The sequence below is a fragment of the Rhea pennata genome, chromosome 2, assembly GCF_028389875.1.
Source record: "Rhea pennata isolate bPtePen1 chromosome 2, bPtePen1.pri, whole genome shotgun sequence".
Lineage (NCBI taxonomy): Eukaryota > Metazoa > Chordata > Aves > Rheiformes > Rheidae > Rhea > Rhea pennata.
In genome coordinates, this window is record NC_084664.1 from 137,427,363 (window position 1) to 137,453,051 (window position 25,689).

Here is a 25,689-nt window from a genome sequence, read left to right on the forward strand (position 1 = left end):
TAGGCTCGTTCCCAAGGTTTGGCTCTTGCAGGTAACTGTCTCTTTTGATTAGTGAAAGCTGCTTCATTTAATGCTTTTCTGAAACTACAAGAAAACAAAAGTGCAACAGGCCTTATAGTGTGTGACAGGCTTATCTGAAATGAGCCCTCTCTGATAGTGAGTTGTCTCAGTATCTTTAAATTTAATGAAAATGTGCAGCAGCCCATGTATGGAGGGCCTTTTTCTGATGAAACCCCATTTAAAAAGTTCTACTGAGAGAAGCAAATGAAGTTTAACTGCTAGAGTAAGACATGAATATGAGGACCCGTGGAAAAGCTGAACTCAGTTAGAACACCTCTTTTCCAGGACCAGGAGTACAAACGAAATGTAAGTGGGTTTGATTTTCCTGTAAAATTACCAAACCAAACTACTTGATGTAAAAATAATTAAATTCACTATGTCCCTGTCTTATGAGCAATAACTCTCCACAAGTTGTGCTGTTTGAGTTACGCAAATAGATCTGTATTGCAAGGAAAACTGTTGTCTTCATGCAGTCAGGGTGCTACAGTTGATTCCAGTTGTGGTCTGATAGATGGCTGAGGTTCTGTAAGACTCTGTGCTGTTAAAAGGGAAATGAAACACTAGCAGCTCCTCTTTTCTCTTCTTGAGTGTTTCCAGAGTTTTGCTGACTCGGCTGAAAGTAATCAACTTCCCTTTCTCTGGGTTAGTTTTCTGTTGGGTTAATGAGTTGGATTGTCTCTCAGAAGAACTCAGCAAGCATCAGTGCAGTGCAACATAGGGGCGGGGTAAGATGACTGGGGAGAAGAGCAGCACTTCACTTTTTAACTCTTTAACAAACAGGAGAGAGAAATGCTTCAGAAAAAAAAATAAAAGAAGTAGGTAAGACATATGCAAGCATAACTGAGACATGCTGCTGCTGTATGCCAACTGCAACCAAAGTATTTGTCTACTACATCAAAGGGATTGATTTTATGGGCCAGACTGGTCAGCAGGCATCAGTAAGCATGACAAAATCCAGGCTAAGTTTCAGGGTGCACGTATAGAAATGGTTTCCCAATAGACAGATGTGAAGCTCCAGTTTTCACCTCACATAAAATGGGGCTATTCTTTGTACTAATTAGTAGAAGGAAAAGAACAAAACTCCAAAGGCGAGCAAGTGAAGTTAGCTTTTCTACAATTCGTTGTGTTGTTCTTTGTAACTGCTGTTGATGGTCTGGATAAGGTTCACTGTGAGGGAGCTTTCAGAGTGCAGCATGCTGTTTTGCTCTGTCATAAGGGAGAAAGTTTTTGTAATAGAAACGACTAAAGGCTAAAGCTGCAATAGAGTGGGGGAGCAATAATAATTTTTTCTAGCTCTTAACACTCTTCCCTCATTATTGCCTCTCTGGGTTACCAACTGGAAGGTAAAGATTTTCTTCTGAAAGATTATATCATACTGTCTTTCTCTTCTGTGTAGATAAAAGATATGAAGTGATCTGCTCTCCCTCCTGAAGCCATGCATGCTGTCAATCCACAATCAACTTTTCAAGAGCCGACGTGAAACAACAGTAACCAATAAACATTATATGGGGCCTCCTGCTGAAAGTTGTCATAGACATTACTGCTTAAAATGAATTTTTTATTAGAATTGTAAAATTATTTTAAGCAAATGGAGTAATAGTGAAATAATAATTAGAATTATAATGTAGTAGCAGGTCTGTATGTTCTTGGAAGTAGAAGCTTGGAGGTTGTATTCACATTTTTCTTTAGAAGATATCAGCTAATCTATAAAGTGAAAGTAATGAGTTTTCAGCAAGGGTTAAATGTATTCTGTATTCTTCCTCTGTTAGATGACATTAGATAAGCCCTAATATACTCTATTATTTCATGGTTAGGAAGATCTCTGTTACATTCAGGGATTCAGAGAATTCTGAAAACAGATAGCTGAATTTGATTTTTGTTTTTTGTTTTTTTTCCCCTTCCTGGATGGAGATATCAGGTGTAGCAAGATCCTGATTCATGGGAACTATTACTGATTGAAAAGCTGCTGCTACATCTCTCTGTCCCTGGCTTTAAAGGAGTTCATACATTTAAACCATTCTATTTGCATAGCCAGGTGTTTATCAGTCTGGTCAAGTGACTATTTTTTTTACCCTAGACTAAACTATGACAACCATACTGATGAATTCACCTACAATACTGTTCTGCATTGTGTTCTGTCTTTATGTAAGGACATTCATCCACAGCTTATGAGTTCCTAGGGTCAGAGAATAATACTGCAAATTCAAAAAACTTTTTTGAATGAAAATGTGGGGGTTTTTTCCCCATGTAAATAATACTCTGCTTTTGTAGGATAGGATTTTTTATGAGAAACTTCTCATTTGCCAAATTGATCCTGTTTCCTCTTTGAGGGGCAAGTATATTCTTTGAAGTGTGATGATGTTACCATGCCTAGACAAGTTTTGCTGTAGAAACCTAGAACGTTGTTTAAAATTTCATTTTCACATGCAATAGCCTTTCTTTTTAAGCAACTGTCACTAGGTAATATTTGAAAGAAAAATGACAAAATACCCCCCAAAAAACCCACCACACCTGTACAGGGAGTTTATTGATCCTATAAGTAGAAGCAGTATAATCCAACCTTCTATGAAACCAAGGGGCCAAACAGGCACAGGAAAACACACATGCCCACTGCATGTTAAGATAGACACAGAAAGAATATGTCAATTACTGTCATTTTTAATTAGACAGTGGAAGGTAGATTTGTAGCTCCTGCTATATGCATATAGGCATACAATGAGTTATGAGCTTGTATAAGAAAGAATCTCCTAGCTGATCAGTAGTTCTTCTGTTTCTAAATAGCAAAGGAGACTTTTCTTCATAAGGTGACAGAGAACAGTTATGGCAGTATTCAGGATTCCTGTTTCTCAGGCCAGCTTTTGGGTGGCAGAATAGCAGAACCGGGCACTGAGCACTATTGTGACGACTGCTACAAGAGAATAGGATTCGCTATTCAATGTAGACTTCTTCACCACAGAGGTCTACCTCTGAGTTTGTTGTCTAGTATCTCTCTATAATCGACATAGAGAAACAGGTGCTTCTGGGACACTGTTCATTTCATCATCAAGATCTAAAACGGGTTAGATGTACCTGACCAGGGTCATTCTACTTTGGGATGAGATGAGGGGTGTTCTTGCAGTGCCAGGTTGTCTCTGTTGACTACGAAGAGAGCAGAGTGTAACTAACTCTGGTGTAGATGTCTACTTGGCAGCCACCTTCCACCCAGTTCATCTTTGCCTCTGAGAACTGGAACTTTCCAGTATGAACGGTGCCTGTTTTTCTTATATTTTATCGTGTCAAGAGTGCATGTCACCCATGGACTGACTCTTTTCAATTAATCTTTTGCTACATTGGCAGAAGAGCAAAAATTCAGGAAAAGGGGAGAAAGCAAGGAGGAGAAAAGATATATTTTTATTTGTAATAGTAATTTGCACATTCATGTGGTCTTTCATCTGAGGGCTTCGGTATTTAACAATTATTAGAACATTGCAATCACATGATATACCTGTGAGACAAATGTAATTACAGTAATTGAACAGTTCAGACCTATGGATGTTCAAAGCTCTGAAATCAAGCAAGTGACTAAATATAGAGATAGTTGCCTGATGTTCAACATCCAGTGTTGGCCAAAATGACTAGCTCAAGGCCTCACAGAAGTGAGGAGCCAGAAGTAAAGGTTCTCAGTGCTTTGGATACTGAGGATGTGTCCAGGACTTTCAAATATTCTTTGGATTCAGGAATTTTATTGGAACCCCTACTGTGATCAAAGTGACATGAAATACTGCAGATCATTAAAGCCCAAAGGAGTAAAGTTTGTGATTTTTCTAAAAATAGATGTTTCCACAGTGTAATAACTGCAATAACTGATTATGAGTTACATAAACACCAGTTATGTAAACTGAGCCCCCTAAACCATGGAAGTATATTATCTGTGAAAAAAATATGTCATCTTTTTAATCATCCCACACAATTTTATTAAGAGTAGAAATTAGGAAGCTCCTCCATATACCGTTGGCAAAGAGCTCCTCATTTCTCTATTGGTATTTTCTGGTCTTTATCATGGCTTATACTATTCATAGAAGGAAAGCTTTGCTTTTTGTTCATAACAGATTTATACTTTTAATTGCAATAACTCATAACTAGTTTGCAGATTTCATGGAAAAATTCATCTGCATATTATGCACTGGGATTTACACCAAAGTGTCTGTTGTATTTTTGGAACCTTTAGTGCAATAAAGTATTGAAAGCTATCAGATTTATGATGTTGATAAGTATTTATTTTCTTGTGGCACGTAGAACACAAATCCCACCTTTATCAGCTGCAGGTGCCAACTGATAGCCCTTGGGAAACTATGTGTCATGGAAATACTTCAGCTCTGCTGTTCAGGCACTGGAGCCTATTGGAGCCTGACAGTTGAGGCTGTCATGCTCCAAATCCACGCGGTCTTTGCTCTTTCCCTGGATAAGTAGGGCACACTTTAATGATGGGATCTTTATAGAGGCATAGTTTTGGAACTGTCCAGATCCCTATTCCAAAACACCAGTAGTAAGTGACAGCTGAGCCAAGTATAGTAGGAGAGCTTTTCTAATAGGCGTATAGTTAATCTGGAATGAAATGGGATTATAAAATGCATATATGTCTGCCCTGGAGCACTAGAAGGAGCACTGGACCACCTTTTACTCCTGCCTCAGTTTCTAGTCCCTGGCTAGTCTTCTAAATTCATCCTGCAACCTGGTCTTAGGTATTGCTTGCTTATTAAAGACTTGTTGCTGGGCTGTGCTATAACTGTTGTCCTAAAACAGCTGCAGCACAGTGGGTAGCAAAGCTGGCCTAGAGATGACTTCTGCAGCCACACAATTTCCTTGGGCTTTTCACAGGGAAGTAAGACAAAAACTACTTTTCCACAGATATTTGTAGCCTGCCTCATTCAGCCACATCCCTCAGGCTGCTGCAGCCCTTACTGTGAAAAATCTTTTATTTTTTTTGATTTTCAATGCTTTGGTCAGTCAGCCAGAGTATATAGCTGATTACTTTGGGAGGTAGCCTTGCTGCATTAAAACCTTTTCTCTGAAACAACAGGTCTCAGCATAGAGGAGCAGACATAGAGGAGCAGATAATCTATTTTGTCAGGGCTAAAACACAGAGCAACCTTTCCCTGCTTAGCATTTCTCATTGGAATACTACTGGTTTCCTCTCTTTTCTTGTGTGGGAAAGTGAAGATTCAAATGCATTATAATGATAAGGAACTGTCTCTGCTAGCCATATTTGTATCACTCTCCCTAGCCATTCAGAAATCTGGGGTCTATAGTGACCAGTACCCTCAGGTGAGGGGCAGGAGCAGAGAAAGAGCTATGGACATATGATCCTGGTATTTTATTTTCTAGTTGTATAACATAGCTTTCATTCCCATATTTGCCAGAGAAATTCTGGCATGGCCAGCACGTGTTTACTCTCTCTTGACTATCATTCACTGCTTGTGAAGAGCTTTCTGCTGTGGTGCAACCACCTGCAGTGGTTTTCTCTACCAGCCAGACGGCAAGGGGATCTCTTTAGACAGCAGTACTCATGTATGTAGCTTTTCTGGGCCACTGGAGGGCAGGACTGGTATGTATCAAGAATAGCATGAGAAGGAAGGTGCTGTTAGGCACAGCAACACCCATGAAGCATGTTCATGTATTTCGGGGCCTGTGCTCATGAAGTTCACAATAACAGCCTTATTGATGGACTTTATTTCATCAGCATCAAATAGAGATTAATTGATCCTTATTTTCCACTTTTGCAGCACAAAACAGAACCAGAGGAACTTGTCCATTCTCTTTTTTTTTCTTTTTTTCTTTTTTTTGACAGAGCAGGGATTAGAGTAAAAGCAGTTGTAAACCTGGCAACTTCTGATTTAGCATACTGCCCGTGCAAAATGCCATAGCAAAGCTAGCACAGGAGGAAAAGGAAAGCCTTTAGCTTAGCATGAAGCAAGCCCAAGTTTGGTGTATGAGCTAGTAATTAGGAGAGTTCTGTGAACAGCTGTTGATGGTAAACGGCCCCGTTTGCATCGTACATCAGGAAGGTCAGGAGTGCTAGCATGTCTCTCTGAATTATCTTCACAAAGCAATCAGGTCAACCTTTCATTAATTTTGCAAACCAGATATAATCCAATCAGGGGATTTTTCACAGTCAATAAAACAACCTCTACACTATTGAAGGACGATAAAAAGGAAGTTGAGCTCTGCTGTGAGTTCAGGGAAGGAAAGGATAAATGGCCACATCCAAACTTCTCCTCAGACTCTTGTTCTGAGTGCTGGTGATATATGAATTGTTTCTGGCAAGCCGTAGAGAAGCGGTTACAGACAAAGTCCAGTAAAGGGAGGAGGTGCTGAACATTCCAATTAAGCCATATGAATAAATAAAACCCTTAATTTCAAATGTGCTGGTAGTTAATTTAGGCTAGCAGAAAGAAAAAAATATATATGCTTTTATCTATGTGGAAAAATGTTCTATAAGAGCAGAAGAAACTATATCAAAAGCGTAAAGACACTAAATGAGGAAGAGCAGGGGAAAGAGCCAAAATAAAATATAGGAAATGTGAGGAGAAGGTAGGCAAGAAGAGGAACAGAAATTATGGAAAACGCTTTTTTTATTGGAACTTGCAGATAGATTTTTTTTTAATTAGTAAGAAGAAAAAAACGATGTAACCACAGAGTTGAAGGTTATAGTAAACAGACAGGACAAATGAAAAATCGCTTGGCAACAGACACAGCAGAGAGCTGAGGATAAAGAAAACCCCAAACAGAAGAAACAGAAACCTAGCAAGGTCTGTGGAGACTGAGAGTTACGTCTCTGCGCAATGCCAGGAGAAAGACAGGCCATCCTTTTTTTCATCTGTGCAACTATAAAGAGGACTTCCGGGTATTAATGGGTATTTCCGTTCGTGGGCGTTTCTTCTCCTTTCTTCTCTACCCAAGGGAAACTGAAGCAAAGACCTAAAACTGTAAATCAGGGTGAGAACTGTAACTCAGATGAATTCCAGTGAGTCTGACTTTATTTCAGAATTCGAAAGAATGTGCCAAATACGCCGTTTTCCCCAGATGACATAGGTTTAGGGAAGTAGGGATCACCAGAGTCATCTCCTTTACCTACCATTCAGCTCATTTTCAACACACAGCTATTCGTAGGTATAGTCATATAAGCAAATTGTCCATTAGTCCACTCAAGTGTGTGTGTCCAACATGAGTGTAACAGCAACAACATTTGCAGGATGGCATCCTTGTGCTGGCACAAGCACAGCACAAAATAACCCAAGCTGCATTTCTAGCATGTTTTCTGCAATGCTTTCTGCACAGCCGCAGAATCACAGAATAGTTGAAATCAGAAGGGACCTGGAAAAGTCTTTTATCATTGCCATGGATCTTGCCCATATGAGTAAGCAAGCTACCCAATATGCTATTTGCTACAGAGCGTTCCAAGATGACACTGTTCTTCAACCCCAGGTCTTTGCCACCCTACCATAGACTACTAATAGGATCTTTTTTTTGTAATCTGTCAGACCCACTATGCTTAAGTTTCTCAAATAAATATGGAGTGCAGACACGGTATGCAGACACGGTATAGTCCTGACAGTGCATTCACTAATTCAAAATCCTAACACAGATATTAGATACTTTAGGTATCTAGTCCAACCCTCCGTCCTCTTCTGAGTTTTTCAGAGGAACTATTCCAGTGTGCCACAAAATTTTCTCTTACTGCTTGCAGAGCAAAAGAGAGAAAAGGTATGTTGGACGGCTAGACAGCAATCAAACAGGAAAGGCAGGAAAGTCCAAGACAAATTTTGCACCCCTGAGACTGGACGAAACAGAAGTCTCATCTTTGTGGTACTGGTGCTAGTCAATCCTGCCACCACTATCTCATCGATGAAAGCTCAAAGCACCCTACTGTCCTTCAGGACTCAAGGAAGCACATCTGACTCATACCTGCACTGAATTTTTCAGAACTCAACCAAAAATACTCAGCTCTTACTTGACATTTAACTTTTCTCTTTTGTCTGCAGTGATAAGGAGGGCAAAGGAACATCTCCTTTTGTCAATATATGTAGACAGTTAATCTGTTTTGTGCAAGCAAATTCAGAACACCCTTCACTCTCCTGACCCACTTAATTTTTCCCCCTTTTCACCATGATGCTTTTTGTTACTGGTCCATTCCTTGACAGCAGTACCTGGGATGCAAATATTCTGCTGCCATCCAGAGCAACCCCACATTAGCAAAAGAAGTCAGGACTGGGCCACTCGGAGAGTGATTTCCTTCAGCACAACCCTTAATAATATATGGTGCTAATCTAGCACCTCAGTTCCTAGAGAGGAGGAAGCAACACCCCAACTGCCTGTAGCACCCATGTGCATGGAGGAGCATGGCTTTGTGGAGGGAGAGGGCAGAGCTGGGGCCCAAACGAAGGCAAAAGGCTTGCTGCTTAGAGCTCTGCTTGTTTAAAGCAAAAAGAGATCTAGTATCTTGATGGCTCTTAGCTATAATGTCTTTAAAGGGGCGATAAATTTGAAGTGCGACCTCTAGGCATGCCCTAGGAAAAAGTTCAGCAGTGTTGAACATCAGTATTTTTTCTTGAATAGCTGAAGATTACTAATTCTGATGAGATTTAATTATCTATATGTCTTTGTGCTGCGTATTTATACTAACTCACCATGTGTGCTTTGGAGAGAGGATTAGGAAAAGAGAAGGAACTGGGCAGCATAGCATTGATATCCCACATTAATTAAGACACTTCTGTGTGGAAACACCAATCAGAGGAAGGTCATATCTCCCTACAACAGTTGCAGCTTGTGTAAGTGTTTCAGGTGGAAAATAACTTCTGACACTCGCTACTAGAAAGTTTTAAATAAGTCTTTATTCATTCAGATAACAGAGGCTTCTGTAAATAGCTGACCTGAGACCATGCATATATTATAAAGGAACAGAGAAGAGTTGTTATTTTTATGCATGCCAGAGAAGGAAGCTGGCTGTGGCTGAAAAGGAAGAGTACACTGGATGTTGTGGGCTTCATTTTTAGCTATACATTAAACCTCTAGTGCCACTTCAGTCAAACCATTCTTATATCTCTGTGCTTTTAGCATTTGTTTACAATGTCATATGAAGGTCACATCCCTGATGTTAGTTGGATAGATGAAGCATTCAGCATTGGCTTAAATCTGTTCATTCTATTACTAGTAGCATTAATACCATAATTCAGCCAATTTTTGCCATGTCTGCAAGCTCCCTCAGATTACAAGATTTGAAGCACTGTTCATACCTGCTTGTATGCCCTTACACTTCAAAATCAGGTCCTTGGCACCCACAGCATTTTATTCCATGGTATTCTAGTTCTCATGAGCACTCCCTCTTCTTTACTTGCTACTTTACCTCTCTCGTGACCATTGAAGTTATGGGACAAGGTGCACTAATGATATGGTCTACAGACACGTGGAAGTGGGAGATCAAAACTGAGTGAGGGTGCCGGGATGGGAGACTAGGATTAGAAACTTCTGAGAGATGAATCAGACAAAATAAGTGAGGGAGCTAAAGTGAGGGGGAGGGAGAGTTTGGCTGGGCTAGAAGAATGAGAGGGCATAGAGGTCTGGAGAGAAGACTCCCTCTTACCATAGGGAATAGACAGCTACAGAGGCAGGAGCAGGAAGGTGTAAGAAGCCAAGGATGGAAAAAAAAAAAAAAAAAAAAAAAAAAAAAAAAAAAAAAAAGAAGGGTTTAGGCCAGTTGAGCATCAAGCCTAATAGAAATGTCTAGAAACACCTAAGCCCACGAGATCAGGTTTTTGGCCTACCCAGAAGCCAATGGACAACCTCTGCTGTGTCTTCTAAATTAATTCCTGACAAGCACAAAGGTGATAAAACTATTACTACTATCATGTCCTCTGCTAGCTCAACTGAAAGAGGTTGGTGCAGTAGTCGAAAAGGCTCCAAGCTGTTTGATTCCTTCCACCCAAAAGAACAGACCTTCCACGACCATTTAAAGTGCAAAACAATGCAGATTCCAAGTTAAAACATTAATGAATATTAGTGCAACTAGGAGCTCTCTGTGGAGAAGAGCATATCTCCTGTTGCTTCCTGATAAATACCAGCTTTTCCAAAACACTGCAGACCTTTGACCCTACTTTTGCATTTTAAAATTGAAATACCATAGGAAAATACTTTCTAGAAAGATGGATGCAATACATAGGATCTTGTGGAGCCAGAGAATCTCAATCTTATCCAAAGATTCACTTGGCCTCTTCTACACTGTTGTCTTTTAGCACATTCTTTTCTTTCTTCCTCACTGTCGCTCTTGCCTTGAGTATTGGAAACCAAAAGTTAACCTGAAAAGACAGAAAGACGATGCTAAGATCATAGTATTACTGAGTTACAGACCACCTAGACACTAACATCTCATACAGTCAATATTGAAAGTGATTTCTTATAAAAACTTTTGTATGTATTTTTGTATTTCTGTAGTTATCTGGATTTACCATAAATATATGTTTATGTTTATATTTCCCTTAATATCTATACTTATATATATTTATGCAAACATTACACGCACACACACACACATATATATACATATGTATACATACATACATGAATATACTCATATACAAACATTTACAGCAAATGTTGGCAAAAAGTTCTGCTCCCTAATGCTCTTTGCAGCTGCCCTCTGACTATTCTTTTAAAATAAAAATATATTATCTTCCATTTTTCTAAATATCAATTGAATAGCTCTGCTCAGAAATGCCTAACATTTGGTGTCTAGATTGCAAGATTACTTTTTGTGCTGGATGTGCTTTTCATACATCCATGAAAACCACATTTCTGGAGAGCTGCAGGTTTCAGGAATATTTTCTTGCCAGCACGTAGTCATTTGGGTCATTTGGCTGTACCCATGTTCTGTTAGATGCATGTGTGTTGAGGAACAGAGCAATATGGTAATATGATCTAACCTTGAAAGGCAACTTGTCTCCAGGCCCACTTCAGGAAAGCATTTAAGTATTCCCTATTCGGGAAACCTATTAACACATAACCGAGTTTAAAGTTAAAAAATGTTTAAATATTTTCTGAATGTGAATCTGGCTACTATTCTGAGACAAGGAGATTTGTTTTTCCATGCTGCTGATGGCTTACCGTTCTAGCAAATGCATTCTTCTTCACAGTTTTCTGTTGCTTCTTTGCTCTTTTCTTGAGTAATTTTGCATGCAGATAATATATCCGTTTCATCTCAGTGTCAGGATAAAATGATGCTGATACGAGTATTTTAAGTTGGGTGAGAACACCAGAGAATAATCCCAAAATTATTAAGAAAAAGATGATAATTCCAAGCTGGATCCACGTCATGGACAGATAGAGTTCTGGCTTTGGGATGCAGTCATGCTTGAACAAAGAGATCTTGAAAAGATCATTCTTTACAGTAAGTTCTCTGTTACCAATGATAAAGTTGTTCTCATTTCTCTGCACAAGAAAAGGGGAAAGAGAGAGTTGATTATAGTACTGATTGGCCCCTTTTTAAGTATTTTCCCCATTGGATATTCAGTTTTACAATGGACTATAAATCATCTGTCCATCCTGTCTTCAAAAGGCTGCTTACAACTATTTATTTATTAACTGTCTTTAAGATGTGTCAGATTGCATTTTCACCATTTCTATAGGGAGACTGTCCTACAGCTTGAACTGCTAGAAAATTAGCTGCTTAGTGACTCTGACATACAACCATTTAGCGAATCTGGCTGTGGTGGCATCATGTGTTCCCACTCCCCTGAATCTGCCCAGGTCTTCTGTTAGAGGGTCCTCCCTTCAGAATAAAGCCGCCGAGCAGAACGTGTCAGTCTCTTCATTTGTGGTTCAAGGGGTACTCAGCAGAGCTTCCACGTCTCCACCTAGGCCAGTGCTATGACCACAAGGTTATTGGGCAAAACAAAGCTACCTCTCCTCCTCTAATAGGTGCCTCCTCTCAGAAGAGCTGATGGCTTGCACTGTTTGTGGACTGAGACGCTGAACGACAGGATCCAAATTAGGTATGCTGTTAGGGTCAGTATTTCCGACTAGCAAGAAACTTTCTGCTCAGCTTGTAGGAACACTGAATCATCCAGCTCTCTTTTCTTTATTCTCATACCATCCTGTTCGGGAAATATGTGGCTCTTCCCTCTGGCTCTTCAACCACCTTACAGAGATCAGGCACTTCTGTTAATTGCTCATTAGATAAGTCAAGTTTCCAAAATATGCCATTCCTCTTCAGCCTGTTCTCCCTCTTCTTAACATTTCCCATTAACCCTTTTCTTAACATTATCCTGTTCCAATCTACCTCAGTCCATTGTTACCACATACTGAACTGATGTAGAAACAAGGAAAATTTTCATTAGAAACTCAGTATGAAACACAGGTAAGAAAAGGCATGCAGATCTTAACTGTTCATGCCAAGAATAAACACCTCAAGAGGTTGCTGGGTCTGTTCTGCTTTCAGTCTCTTTTTCTGAGATCAGCAACACAGAGGTTTGTTATGACAAAATTGTTAAAATTAAATTTTACATTTTTGTATGATTAGCTTTCAGTGGGGACCTTGCTAAGTTTTCTGTTTTGAGAGAGAGTCTATCAGCTCTCCAGAGAATTGAGCACTGCACATAAACAGAACAAATCCAAAATGTAGAGGCCGTGAATCAGACAGGCAGGCTCAAGCTCAGGTTAGTGGACGATGTGACTAAGCTCTTTTCTTGAACTGACTTGGGTCACACCCAAGGCAGATCATGAAGAGGGGCTGTCCTCAAGGTAAGAAGGGCAGGAATACATGTAAAAAGTCAGACAGAATCACATAGAGAATGGCTAAGGTTGGAAGGGACTTCTAAAGATCATCTAGTCCAACCCCCTCAGCTCAATCAGCAGGGACTAGGTTAAGCAGGTTGCTCAGGATCAGGTCCAGTCAAGTTTTAAATTTCTCCAAGGACAGTCTCCACAACCCCTCTGGAAAAACCGTTCCAGTGTTTTCTCCGGGCAACCTGCTCCAGTGCTTGACTAGGTTCACAGTAGAGAAGTTTAGGGGGAATTTCTTGTATTTCAACCTGTGCCCTTTCCCTCTTCTCCTGCGACTGGGCATTAATGAGAAGAGCCTGGCTCCATCTCTCTCACTTCATTCCATGAAATATTTACATATTTACATTGATAAGATCTCCCAAGTCCCGTCTTCTCCAGACTGAAGAGTCCCAGCTCTCTCAGCCTCTCCTCATATGACAGAGGCCCACATCTCTTAATCATCTTTATAGCCCTTTGCTGGAATTGCTCCAGTATGTCCCTCTCTCTCTTGTGCTGAGAAGCCTAGTACTGAACCCAGCACTGCAGATGTGTCTCACCAGGGCTGAGTAGAGTTCTTGGGTTTCTGTTGCCCTTGTTTGATTCTCTGTTTGTTGGGATGGACTGTTCTTGAGCTTGGAAGAGTGTGGTGCTAATAATGCCAAGTTGTGGTTTCGATTTCTATATGGACCACTCATTTGAGGATTGGACTAGATGATCTCCAGAGGTCCCTTCCAACCTTACCAATTCTATGATTCTATGGGGAAAGGCAGGAACTCTAGAGTACACTCTAAAGTAAGAGCTAACATGAGGGGTAAAGCATGTGTGGCAATCTGCCACTGCAACATATCTCGCATTAAATTGACTGAACAGGTGATGGCAGCGTCTCTGCTTTTGCAAAGGAATCTGACCTCTCCAAGATGATTCTGACTTGCTACTAATTCACATAGGTACAGCAGATCCAATAGCTTTTTAAAAGAAAGTTTGGGTAATAATCTACACTTGGCAGCCTGCATTCTCTAGGTGAAAATGAGTTCTTCAGCAAGAGAGGACTTAACAAAACTCTTACCTCTTAACAAGAACTGGGAACTTTTGGCTTATGTGTGCCATACAGATCCTGAATTTCTCCACTATTTGTTTAGAAAGAACTAGTTAAAAATTCAATTTTTATCCTGTGGAAATGTTTGATATTTTGATATATGATGCAAAAAATATCATCATCTGAAGAACAATGGAATTTGACTGATGGTCTGACTTTTCATTTCGGTATGAGGCTGTACTTGCCTGTGGTGCTCCCATGTCTCAAGCATGCTGTGCCCTAAGGCTTCCTTCCTCCTCATGGCTCAATCCCAAACAGATGAACTTTCATGACACACTAGGACCACCAGACTGCCACAGCACTGTCTAAACAGAACCTGCAACAGTTTAATAGTGTGTCACTGGAAGTGTGGTCTGGCTGAGGAGATCAGCTCAGAGGGGCAATATGTCGTATGCAAAAGTCAGAATGGAAATCTCTCTGTCAAAGATTGTATGTCCTATTCTGCTTACTTGTAATTTTGAGCAAAGCACTTATTGCATCACTCACCTTAAGAATCTTAGTCTCTGAAATCACTTTTGGTGAGGTGAGCTTTGGAGGGTGGTTAGAAAAGGGAATGAATCTGCAGTGTCATCAGCTTTAAGAGGAAGTAATAGAAAATATTGTGTAAGGAAGCACTGACAGAAGAAAGTATTTGTATCACATTGTACTAAGAGTCAAGCATCCCTTTTAAATGCTTTTATTTTGAAAGTATTAAAGGATAATATGCTTTGGGCAAATGTCATAAGCCTGTTCCTGCAAGCTATCAAAGTGGACAGCTTTCCTGTGCCTGTGTAGCATCACACAGTAATGAAGTAGGCATCAAATGTGCATCGAGATGTAATGTCTGCCCCCCTTGCCACCTGCTCCAGCAGCTGCTTACACATTTTCTCCTAAATGATAATTCAGAAATTGTCCTTGGACTAGGGGCTAGAAGCTGGGAGGCCTCATTTCCAAGGGGATGTCCTATTAGGCTGTATTGTCTTTACATTCCTCCTTCCAGATTCTCTACTTTGCACTCCTGGCTTCATCATGGCCTAGCTGGAAGATGAGGAGTGAAGAATAATTCATCTACAGGGAGCAGTAACCATTCCAGGGAGTGAAACTCAGAGCCAGTGCTCTTAACTACTCAAGGTATTTATGCAAGAATTGTACTTCCACCCACATTCTTTGCTATGCTTGAGAGAGGTCTCTTCTTTTCATATCTTGAGGGGATGCTTGTGCGCTGTACAGGCCTGAAAGCTGCCTGCTCGATGAGACAATTGCTTCAACAATGTCCCAGTAGCTCAGGGACAGTGTTCTTGTAGAGGTACTGAAATTTTCAGTAAAGACAAGAAAGAGAAAGGAGAGCCCTGTTTTAGCTTTCTGAATGACTCCCCAAAGACCTTCACATGCCTTGCTCTCTCCTATGAACATACAGATAGCCCCATGGCCTGCTTTTGGCCTTCTAAATCACCTTATTAGATCCAGATGTCTTCAAGGCCTGAGTAAGGTGAGTGACTGTCAGACTATGACCAGAGTGGCCTACATTTTCACCAGGAAATGTTAAATGTCTAATATTGTGCAACTGTTCCTGTCCAGAAATTCAGCAATCTTGACTGAATAAGTGAACTCAGTGTATAGCTCCTGCATAAGTGTGTTTGAAGTCCACAAAGTACACATCTTAGCAGCAGGGTTGTTTGGGGGAAAATGCAGCCAAGAGGGTGTGCTCCAAGGATACTTTAACATATGGGGAACAATACAAAACACCCTATGCTTGCTCAGGAGTCAGAACAACCTTGCTGTCGGTGATGTTGGCCCCCATCTTTTATACAACAGTCTACTTAGTACAAGATGCTGAAAGTGGGAAATCTTATTTCTATTCTGGCAATAATGCTCTTATAGGTAAAACAAACTACAGTATAATTACAAATGGCCCATAGTAACAAAGAAAGCAAGAAATCTTGCACATTATGAAAAAAATCAAGTCCTCATAAAGATGAACTGAGAATCAGATCTCTAACTGAGAAAGACAAGTTGCTTCCTGAGTGTAATATTACCTTTCCTGAAAAAAGCCAGGGTATCCATCTTCATGCCTTTGTACTAGTCCTTTTTGAAATATTTTGTGATGACAATATATTCTCTAAGACATTTTTCTTCAGCAATGGCACAAATTCAAGAACTACATGCAAAGTCATAAATAAGCTACAAGTAACCTGGTGCCAAGCAGTTCTTGAAGACTCAGATCGTAATTTGGTAAAGATCGTAATTTGTGAAAGGGAACCTTTTTGTGTGAATTCTCTATAGAGACTGCAATTTATTTTATAGCCATGCTGGAGAGTCCTACTTTGGGCTTTTCCAAATTGCAGGCAGGACTTTATTATAAATACCTGAGAAAAATTAAAACAAGGAGTCTTTTTCACTCAAGATGGAACTGAAGTTCTCATCCCAATATACAAGCAGTTTGTCACCATGAGGGCGACTAAACACTGGAACAGCAGTGCATTCCCAGCAATGCTGTGGAATCTCCAACCTTGGTGGTATTCAAAATTGACCAGACCAGACCATGAGCAACCTCATGTACCTTTGAAGTTAGCCCTATTCTGTGCAGGAGGCTGATCTAGATGACATCCAGAGGTCCTTTCCAACCTAAATTATTTGGTGATTCTGTATCAATGCTGTTCCTACTAGAAGAACCTTCAGATTTTGGCAATATACTATTATTTTGTGTGTATACAGCCATTTTTTTTTAAATAATGAGCTCTTCACATTATTGAACTGAAGAAAGATAGGCATCTCTTACATCAGTTTCAGTCATAGCCATAAAAATGGTGCTTCACAGACAGTATCACCATGAGATTTCATGTTTCAGCTTCTGATCTTCTCCGCATATATAAATGAGGGGATGAAAGTCCTACCTCTCATGATTATTACTCTTGAGAAATATAATGACACCTTTTGGAAAGATCAGAGAATTGTCTGGCTCCATCCAACATATATATCTGATAAATATAATGACCTTTTTTGTCACAAATGTATATTGCCTTGAAAGAATGGACAGCTCCTTGGCTGCAAGAGCAGATGCTCCTGCAGCTGTTCAAGAGGAAAGGAAATTCTTCTACACTAAACTAATAAATATAAAGTTCTGAGAAGTACTTACTTGCTGAAAGAGGCTGAGTCCAATCTCTAGATCTGGCAATTCTTGGAGATGCTTATTCACAGAAATAATTAACCAATAAAGCAAGTAATCTATTGCTGCAAACAGAAGCCAGATGCAAAGATGAACAATTACAGGGAGCAGAAAATGCTGCATGCTTTTTCCATCTTTCCACGTGAGGCGGAAAGATGGGATTGTCACATAATCTTTTCTTTCATGTCTGTTAAGTGGCAGAATGCAGGGTTTTTGTTGTTGTTTTTGATGTTCATCAAATGCAACAAACTGTTTTGTGATATAAATATTTTTAAACTTTGCACTGTGAGATCCCACAAATTTTTTGATAAAGAGGCCTGTACCTAAAGAAACTAGAAAAATCCCCATTATAGGCAATACTCTCTGTCCTATATAGGGTAGTATAGTCAGCATAAAAGATATCTGGTTAGCAACTGCCTGAATTTCTTGTTTTGTGTTATTTAGCTCTTGTTTCAGTGCATCATCTGAAATCGAATAAGATGGTGTGAATTCATGACTTAATGACACTATGTCTTTAGTTAATTCATTGGAAAATTTGGCCTTATGGTAAATCCATTTTATTGCCTCAACGTAATGTTTTATCAAGGCAAACTGCTCAACCTCTAAATGACAGGTTATACTGTCTGCCAGAACCTTCAGGTTGTGAAAAATGCTTTGGATGTTGCCAGCTACCACAACACCTGTACCAGCAGTAATAAGAGCATTTCTGCCTTCTCGCAGTCCACAGGAAAGAATGAACAGAATGCTAAAACAGCGCAGGTGCTTGAAATAGCAGAGTGCAACAGAAAACATGATCCAGATGAATCCAGAAATCACTAAGGGATCCAAAGGCTGATGTGCAAGAGAGAAATTTATGCCAAGAAAGAAGAGTACGCTTGAGAGGAAGCCGACTGTAGAACAAACTGCAAAAAGCTGCATCAGATACTTCCAGCCAGGCTTCCTTTCGGATATAAAAATTTGCCAGCCTTTCTGGGCTATTGAGACAAATATTCGCATTTTCTTCTGATTGCTGTTGATTCAAACTAAAAAGAAAGGAGAAAGAAAATTCTATTAGTTGTAGGATCACATTATTGACAATAATATGATTTTACTTGACTGATCAACTCTTCTTCACACTGCAAAAACCATCAGAGTCTGACTCTGACTGAACTGCCCCAGGTGAGGCTCAGGTAGACCATGGAGCTGAGAGAGGAAAGAAAACTGGAAATCCCTCCAATTTAGAAAGCACAGGGAAAAAATGCCATAGGTTTGCCTGGCCGCTTAGTCTCAAATGTTACATATACAAACACCGAAGAGACTATTCTGAAATGTATTTTGTCTTTCTTTTTTTTCTTTCAAAATATTTGCATCGTTTTACTTTCTGTACGCTTTGGTTTCTCATTTGGTATACAGATATATATATATATATATATATATGTGCACGCACACACACACATATATGTATGGGAAGAGAAGGTGAGGTCAGCAAGCCCACCACACCACTTGGTGCTTCCCGTGGGATGGTAGCTTTGCTGGGAAGAGCGGCTGCCGGGGCGGGAGGAGCAGGGGGAGCAGCGCGTGCACGCTGCCCGGGAGCAGGGAGCGCGCTGCCCCTCTTTCTGCCGGCGCGAGGTCAGTGCAGCGGCAAGGACGTGTGCCTCGGAGGCACCGTGCTCTCTTCGGGTCTCTCCTGGGATGGCACAGCTACAGACTGACCCGTATATCCAGTTAACCCTAATTACACTGTTACCATCTTTCCTGCCGAGCAGCATGCCTGTACTGTAAATTAAAGAGTACTTTTATGAGATTAAAGCAGTTCCTGTTTGATGGCAAACAGTACACACCCTCTGTTCATGTCTTTCCTTCTTCTTTTACAACATAGTATTTGTTGTGCAATTGGTCCAAAGATACACAACTAATTTGTATGTATATTACCCTTTAAACATACTAGAACAAATAAGAACCTAATTAAATAAAATAAACTGTTTCAATTTTATCTTATAATAGGGAACAGTTGTCTTCACAAATACATCCTGAACGTATTACTTTGTCCTTTGTTTAGCTTGAACACAGCAGGTAGCCAGGAATAAAACTACTATTTCGTGTACATACTGTATTTTAATGGCATTTGACTTTATGAACCCCGTTAGCATTCACTTTAATGTTTTCCCTTCCTCTCTTTACTGTTATTTATGAGGTTTGTCATTACCACTTTTGCATATAACAGGAGCAGAACGTGATCAGAGCACCCGTCTGATTCCAGCTGGGCCCTTCTTGGCCTCATTGTGCTCTGGGAGCTATTTTTCTTGGCCTCACTTGTGCCTGACCCTTTCAACTGCTGGAGTGGTTTTGGTGCTTAATAACTTCAGCAGGGATTAAAGGTGGGCAATAACTCTCAGGTTGGGCTGAACCCCTTGCACTGTCACACCACTTGGCAAGGCTTAGGAAACCTCCAGTTCACTGAGTAAATTCAGTGTAGCAGCAACTAGCAGTTCTTTCACAGGAGTGACGATTAACATCAGCAAAGCATTCAGGGAGCTGTTGCTAGAAGTCATGATGTGTTTGGGTAAGTGGTACAAGCAAAACTGGGAGAGGCAGCATACAAGACTTTGGACTCAAGCTTTACGGTTAGCAGAGCTATCCTCTGCTTATATGAATTGTCTCCTTTCCCCTGTTCTTATCTAAGCAGAAATTAATTAGCCATTTTAAGGAAACATTATTAGAAAGGAGACATTCATCAGCCTTGAGTCAGTCAGAGCCTGACCTAAGAACTACTAACAAACACTGCCAGCAAAGTCTGAACTTCATAGATCGGATCCTTAACAGCATATGCTGTCACATCTTCACTACAGATTTAAAGAAAATTATCCTATGCTGTCAATGGATTAAGAGTTTTTCACTTAAAAGTCAGAAAAATCAAATGTAAAAAAATCTAGCATTTACACAACATTATGCAAAAAAGTCTGTGTGAAAAAATCACAGAGTTTTCCTTTGCATCATTGGTTTTGTTGCTGTGCTCAAGCATAGTTTCTACATGGCCTTTGTACGTACACATATAGTGCATTCCTGCTAGTGTTTGCAAGCATAGAGTATACAGGTTGCAGAACGTGTCTGAGAGTTTGGGATGGTTTGCATGCAAGACTGACTGAATTTAAGAACTGGAGAGAGTCAGGAATGAAGCTACTGAATTAACAAAAACCCGACTTCTGGGACAGAAGATTGAGACTTGTAAAACATAGGTAGAAGCAGAAAATAATCAGAAAGTCTCCTTTTCTGGAGAGACATACAGTTGCTGTGGGCTTGCATGAGGAATTGCTGCACTACTCAGCAAACACAGAGCAGGTTTGTCCCTAATCTGTGTGAACACAGAGTTTTAAGGCAGGAGAGGAGCCACTGACTTTTGGAGCCTCCCCTAGAGGTGCTCAGGTGAGACTGTGTGGTCTCCGCCGGCAAGGGCAGCATTTGCCGTTCCCTGCTGAGCCCTTCCCTGGAGCACAGCCACTGCAGGAGTCCCAACCTGGGCGTACGTCTCTGTGGGTTTTTTCACGCTCCCATTTTTCCCCATGAGACGCCATCAACAAACACAGATAATCAGTGTAGGAGAATCACCCAAAGGACGAAAACTGTAGGCCTAAAAAAAATGAGGAGGCCAAAAATTCCAGTATCAGCGAGCTCCTAAACAGCTGCGAAAGCTTGGAGGGAAAAACAACACCCTGGCTCAGAGCTAGAAATAGATCTTTGGCTCAGCTAAAGAGACTAGTTCAGTCTTTAAAGAAACAGTAAACCTTGAGAGCTTTCTGGAATGATGCCTCCTGAAAATACAAATCACAAAAGCTCTCCTGAGGCTGTAAGGAGCAGATACGAATTCTAACAGGAGGGTGGCAGGAACAAACCTTTCTTCCAACTGTGATCTGATGCACAATGTTTTCCTCCTCCGTCCCATAACATGCACCAGTGTGGGGACTGCTACCATTATGTGTGTAGCATATGGAAAGAATTATTCTTAGAGAACACTTTTTTGCCCTTAAGTGCCAATTTCTTTCAACTATATTTTTTAATGATCCAAGCCACAGAGGGGAGCTGGACCTCTCAAGCTCTAACTCTACCTTTGAACCTGTCTTTTCTGTAGGACATCAAGAGAACCTGTCTGTGCCTTTGTTTCCCTCTCTAGGAAGTACTTGCTCATATCTCGAAGAGCGATATTTGTCTACCACACTGCCTGCTGGCAGGATTAATTATGAGAACAAATTCTCAGAACGGGCTTCTCAAGCAAGGAGTTTGGTCCATATCTCTTAAGGCTTATGATGTGCTTAAAAGTCTAAGATCAATACAATGTAAGCAAAAGATATTGTTCTAGTTGCAGTTAAAGATAAAAAATGAAATATTTAAAGAGATTTTAGATCCTGCTTGTGCTATTTCAGATGCTGGCTGCAGTTTTTCAGTAAGTATAGGACAAGTGAAAAATGTCTTTCCAGCTCAGCCACAAGCCCTCTGCTAGAGTTCTGTAATTTTTATACCATACGCATTCACGTCGTGTATGATTTCTTCCCCTGTTTGTTATGGACACTCCTCCAAGTTATCTCCCAAGCATTATGGCCCTCTTCTTCTGGAATTGTCTCTTCCCAGATACCTCATTGCTTAGACCAGACCTATGTTTGTAGCATATGGGAGCCATCCATCCGAATTCTTTGCCTCTTCTCAATTAAAGGGAAGAAGCAGCGATCTCATAAAAATGTGTCAGGCAAAAACTAAGAGAATTTACAAAATAATTAGCTTCCATTAAATATTGAGGATAGCTGATATAAATTTTAAGTGCAAGCAGACAGTAAGGACACAGCTGATTTGGCAAGCCAGGACAGAGTCACATCATTAAGGCTTCTTTTCTGACACAGACCTAACGTAGGCAAACACCAGGGCCTGCAATTCCCACTAAGAACTGATTAGTAGCACCGAATTCGTACACTCTCGTGTAAAGCCAGGTATAGCCTTTGTGTAGTCCTGTTATTTGAGCAGAGCTCACGAGGATCATGACTAATTCGGCAGGCCTACGTCCTACGCAGTGCACAGGATCTTCATACAAAGCCCAAGTGTCATTACAAACCTAGAGCAGCAATAGGTTTCACACGAAACTTATATCCCATTGATTCTAAAGCTTCAGCTACACAGTGACTTTTGCCTCATAAATCCTATTTGGATTTTGTACAAGAATTGCAGAAAAGAAAGCACACAATAAAAATATAAAAACAAATACTTCCTTTTTTGGCAATTTCAACAGCCTTCTTTCCCAGTCTGGATCGGTTACATTGAAGTGTAAGAGAATTACTTCCCTTTTTTGGATATCATCAGAAAAATACAATACTGAACTATGTTTCAGTAAGAGATAAAAATAAGGGAGAGAAGTTCCACATTATTTCCCTTGGTCATTGCACGGCATTCAGCACAGAAACTGAAAAGCAACATAAAATCCAGCAACATTAATGTAATGATCCTCAGGGCTTCCCTGAGACCCTTGTCATTTCTTGTGTTCACAGATTTTGTTTTTAACTGGGGAAGAATGGTATAAATACAGTAAGTACAGGGGAGGACTGCAATATATAATCAAATGTGTGCCGATAGGAACTTGAAATACCAAAAAAATGCAGCAATGCAAATAAAATATCAATTCATACAACCCTGCTCCAAAAAAAATCCCAAACAAAAACTTCAACAGATCAAGATCCCTTTTTCTTTTTTAAATACAAGGCTTAGGAAAATTCTAAACAGTAGAAGATACTATTGAGTCTTCAGGATTCTATGAGTTCGTGTCACATCATCTAATTTCAGATGTCTACAGATCAATGCCTACACCTGAGTTACCTGTCTTTGTGTCAATGAGAAAAAGGCGGCTGCTCAGGGCTATACTCCTGACCTATTTTAGAAGTCCACCTTAGACTGAGATAGATTATATCGTATGGAAGTTTTTTTTCTCTATGTTGACTATAAAGAGTCTGGATTACTCAGATAGAGCTATCCAAAGTTAAACAAGATGGACTTTACTCTATGTTTCTCCGCTGTAAGCACAGATAATATTTGACTGATCTCAGCTCTCAGAAAAGGACACAATAAATGCATCAGGGGCAGCTGTAGAGTTTGTGCAGTTATAGAAAGAAAATGGAACTCGTGCTATCAGCAGTGTTACATTTGGAGACTCTCATGCTGCAGACACACACACATGTGCTTCACTTAAAGCACTGGCAGGAATGGAGGAACAACTTGGGAAACCCAAAAGATAGTTTGTTTGTTGACAAAAGCAATTCTATAAAGCATAGAAAATTCCTGGATTAGGGAGGTAAGGTTACCTAGTCCTTTCTCCTGCATATAATATCAATACACATAGGTTTGGAACAGCCTAGGACTAAATAGCTGCATGAACTTTAGTAAGTTAGTTTAGTACTCCAATTAGTAATGTGACAAAAATTAACTCAACTGCAGCAGAACTATCATGATTTACTATGGTTATAAAGGAATTAGTTCTTAAAGCAATTTCTTTTTGCCAGTGTAATAATGTGACTTAGAATAGCTAAATCAGTCCATGACTGCTATTAACAGTTACTTGATATTAACCCTAAAGTGTTACTTACGGGCTCTCCTGTAAAGCACGTGATCTTCACATTGCTGTGTCTCTTGGTTTTGGTGAAGAGCAGAGACTGGCACTGCTAAAAAACTTCATATGAGTCATTTTTCCCCCTACCCTCCCTCAGTGAGTCAGGCACACCACAATTCTGAAATTATTCTGGTCTTGACAAAGATTAATGTGGAAGTAACTTAAGCCTAAGATCAAAATAGTTTATAATTTGCAAGTGCCACTTTCCACCTTTTTCCTGACAGTAATAGATATCAGCAAATGAATTCTGGGCCCAGATTTCAATGACTTAAATTTATGTTGAATAATGCCTTAGGTCTGGAACATCTAAGCTATTTTGGTGCTTCTCATTTAATCTGGTGGTAATTTGGTGCTCAAAAAACTTTCAAACTCTACTTCTTTTTACTCTACAAATGTTCTTGCTGAGATCTGTGTGAATATTTTGGTAGAAAATGTGTCAGAATCTGGCCCTTAGAATGCTACTCACATTAAATGTCCAACAAAGAAGCTCAAACTACTAGAATAGGGTGGTCTCTAAAATATGCCTTTTATACATGGTTTTAGATTCGTATGTAAGTATTCCTTAATGAGAGACAGAATGGCACCAGGCATTGACATGGCACTTACACTTTCAAAATCATCTACAGATATTTACTAATTCTCATGACACTCCTATTTCAGCAAGCACTTTTTGCAGCCTGTATGAAACAGTCTTCATCCTGTTATGAATATTTATTATTTGCATTGTAGCAGGCCTTTGAGACTTTCCTGAAGAGAGATAGGTACTGTAAAGCTTACAAGTGAGAAAGTGTTTCAGTCCTAGTTTATGTCTGACAAGAAAACTTTGCATGATGAGCAGTGGTCATCATGAGCTCACCAGTCACTTAGTGATTGTCAAATTTGGGGGAGAGAGAGTGTTTGTTTTTTGTTTCTTTGTTTGTTTGGCTTTTTTTTTAATTTACTTGCAGATGTCCCAAGAAGGATAAGAGAACAAAATCTGGCCCACATCTCCAACATACCGAAAATGTTTGGTTTCTTTATTTGATAAGAAGTCAGACTTATTTGGTTATAAGGAACAACACCAACAGTAATAGTAAGAGGGGTTTATACACAGTCTTCTAATACCTTTCCAGTTACAACCTCCATACATTGTCTCTTACAACCACTTTCACAACTAACTTACAATTATTCATCAGCAACCTGGATGAAGGGACAGAGTGCCTCCTCAGCAAGATTGCTGATGATACCAAGCTGGGAGGAGTGGCTGACATACCTGAGGGCTGTGCTGCCATTCAGAGAGACCTGGCCAGGCTGGAGAGCTGGGCAGAGAGGAACGTCCTGAGGTTCAACAAGGGCAAGTGCAGGGTCCTGCACCTAGGGAAAAATAACCCTAGGCACCAGGACAAGCAGGGGCTGACCTGCTGGAGAGCAGCTCTGCAGAGAAGGACCTGGGAGTACTGGTGGATGACAGATTGACCATGATCCAGCAATGTGCCCTTGTGGCCAAGAAAGCCAGTGGTCTCCTGGGGTGCATTAGGAAGAGTGTTGCCAGCAGGTTGAGGTGATCCTGCCCCTCTACTCAGCCCCGGTGAGGTCACATCTTGAATACTGTGTCCAGTTCTGGGCTCCCCACTACAAGAGAGACATGGAGCTACTGGAGAGAGTCCAGCGCAGGGCTACAAAGATGATCAGAGGGCTGGAGCATCTGCCCTATGAGGAATGGCTGTGAGAGCTGGGCCTGTTCAGCCTGGGGAAGGGAAGCCTGAGGGGGGATCTGATCAATGTGTACAAGTACCTGAAGGGAGGGTGTCAAGGGGATGGGGACAAACTCTTTTTAGTTGCCCCGTGTGACAGGACAATAGGCAATGGGCAGAAACTGAAGCACAGGAAGTTCCGCCTGACCGTGAGGGGAAATTTCTTCCCTGTGAGAGTGATGGAGCACTGGACCAGGTTGCCCAGAGAGGTTGTGGAGTCTCCTTCTCTGGAGGAGAAGGC

General features: G+C 40.5%; 1 protein-coding gene across 1 annotated transcript; it reads right to left on the minus strand.

The window, feature by feature from the left end:
• Window positions 1-10,295: 10,295 nt before the first annotated feature.
• On the minus strand, window positions 10,296-23,729 carry DCSTAMP (dendrocyte expressed seven transmembrane protein). The gene is made up of 4 exons (XM_062568547.1): window positions 23,693-23,729; window positions 17,064-18,115; window positions 11,197-11,520; window positions 10,296-10,391 (listed from the first exon to the last, which is right to left on the minus strand). Exons 2-4 carry the CDS (start codon window positions 18,087-18,089, stop codon window positions 10,296-10,298), a joined length of 1,446 nt encoding a protein of 481 aa, XP_062424531.1. The 5' UTR covers window positions 18,090-18,115; window positions 23,693-23,729.
• Window positions 23,730-25,689: the final 1,960 nt, after the last annotated feature.

Coding starts and splice junctions, on each gene's coding strand:
- DCSTAMP (XM_062568547.1), bottom strand. CDS start 18,089: ATGCGAATATTTGTCTCAATAGCCCAGAAAGGCTGGCAAATTTTTATA. Junction 11,521..17,063: donor GACTCAGCCTCTTTCAGCAA/GTAAGTACTTCT, acceptor TTTCTTGTGCAG/AGAAATGAGAACAACTTTAT. Junction 10,392..11,196: donor AGAATGCATTTGCTAGAACG/GTAAGCCATCAG, acceptor CTGTCTTTTCAG/GTTAACTTTTGGTTTCCAAT.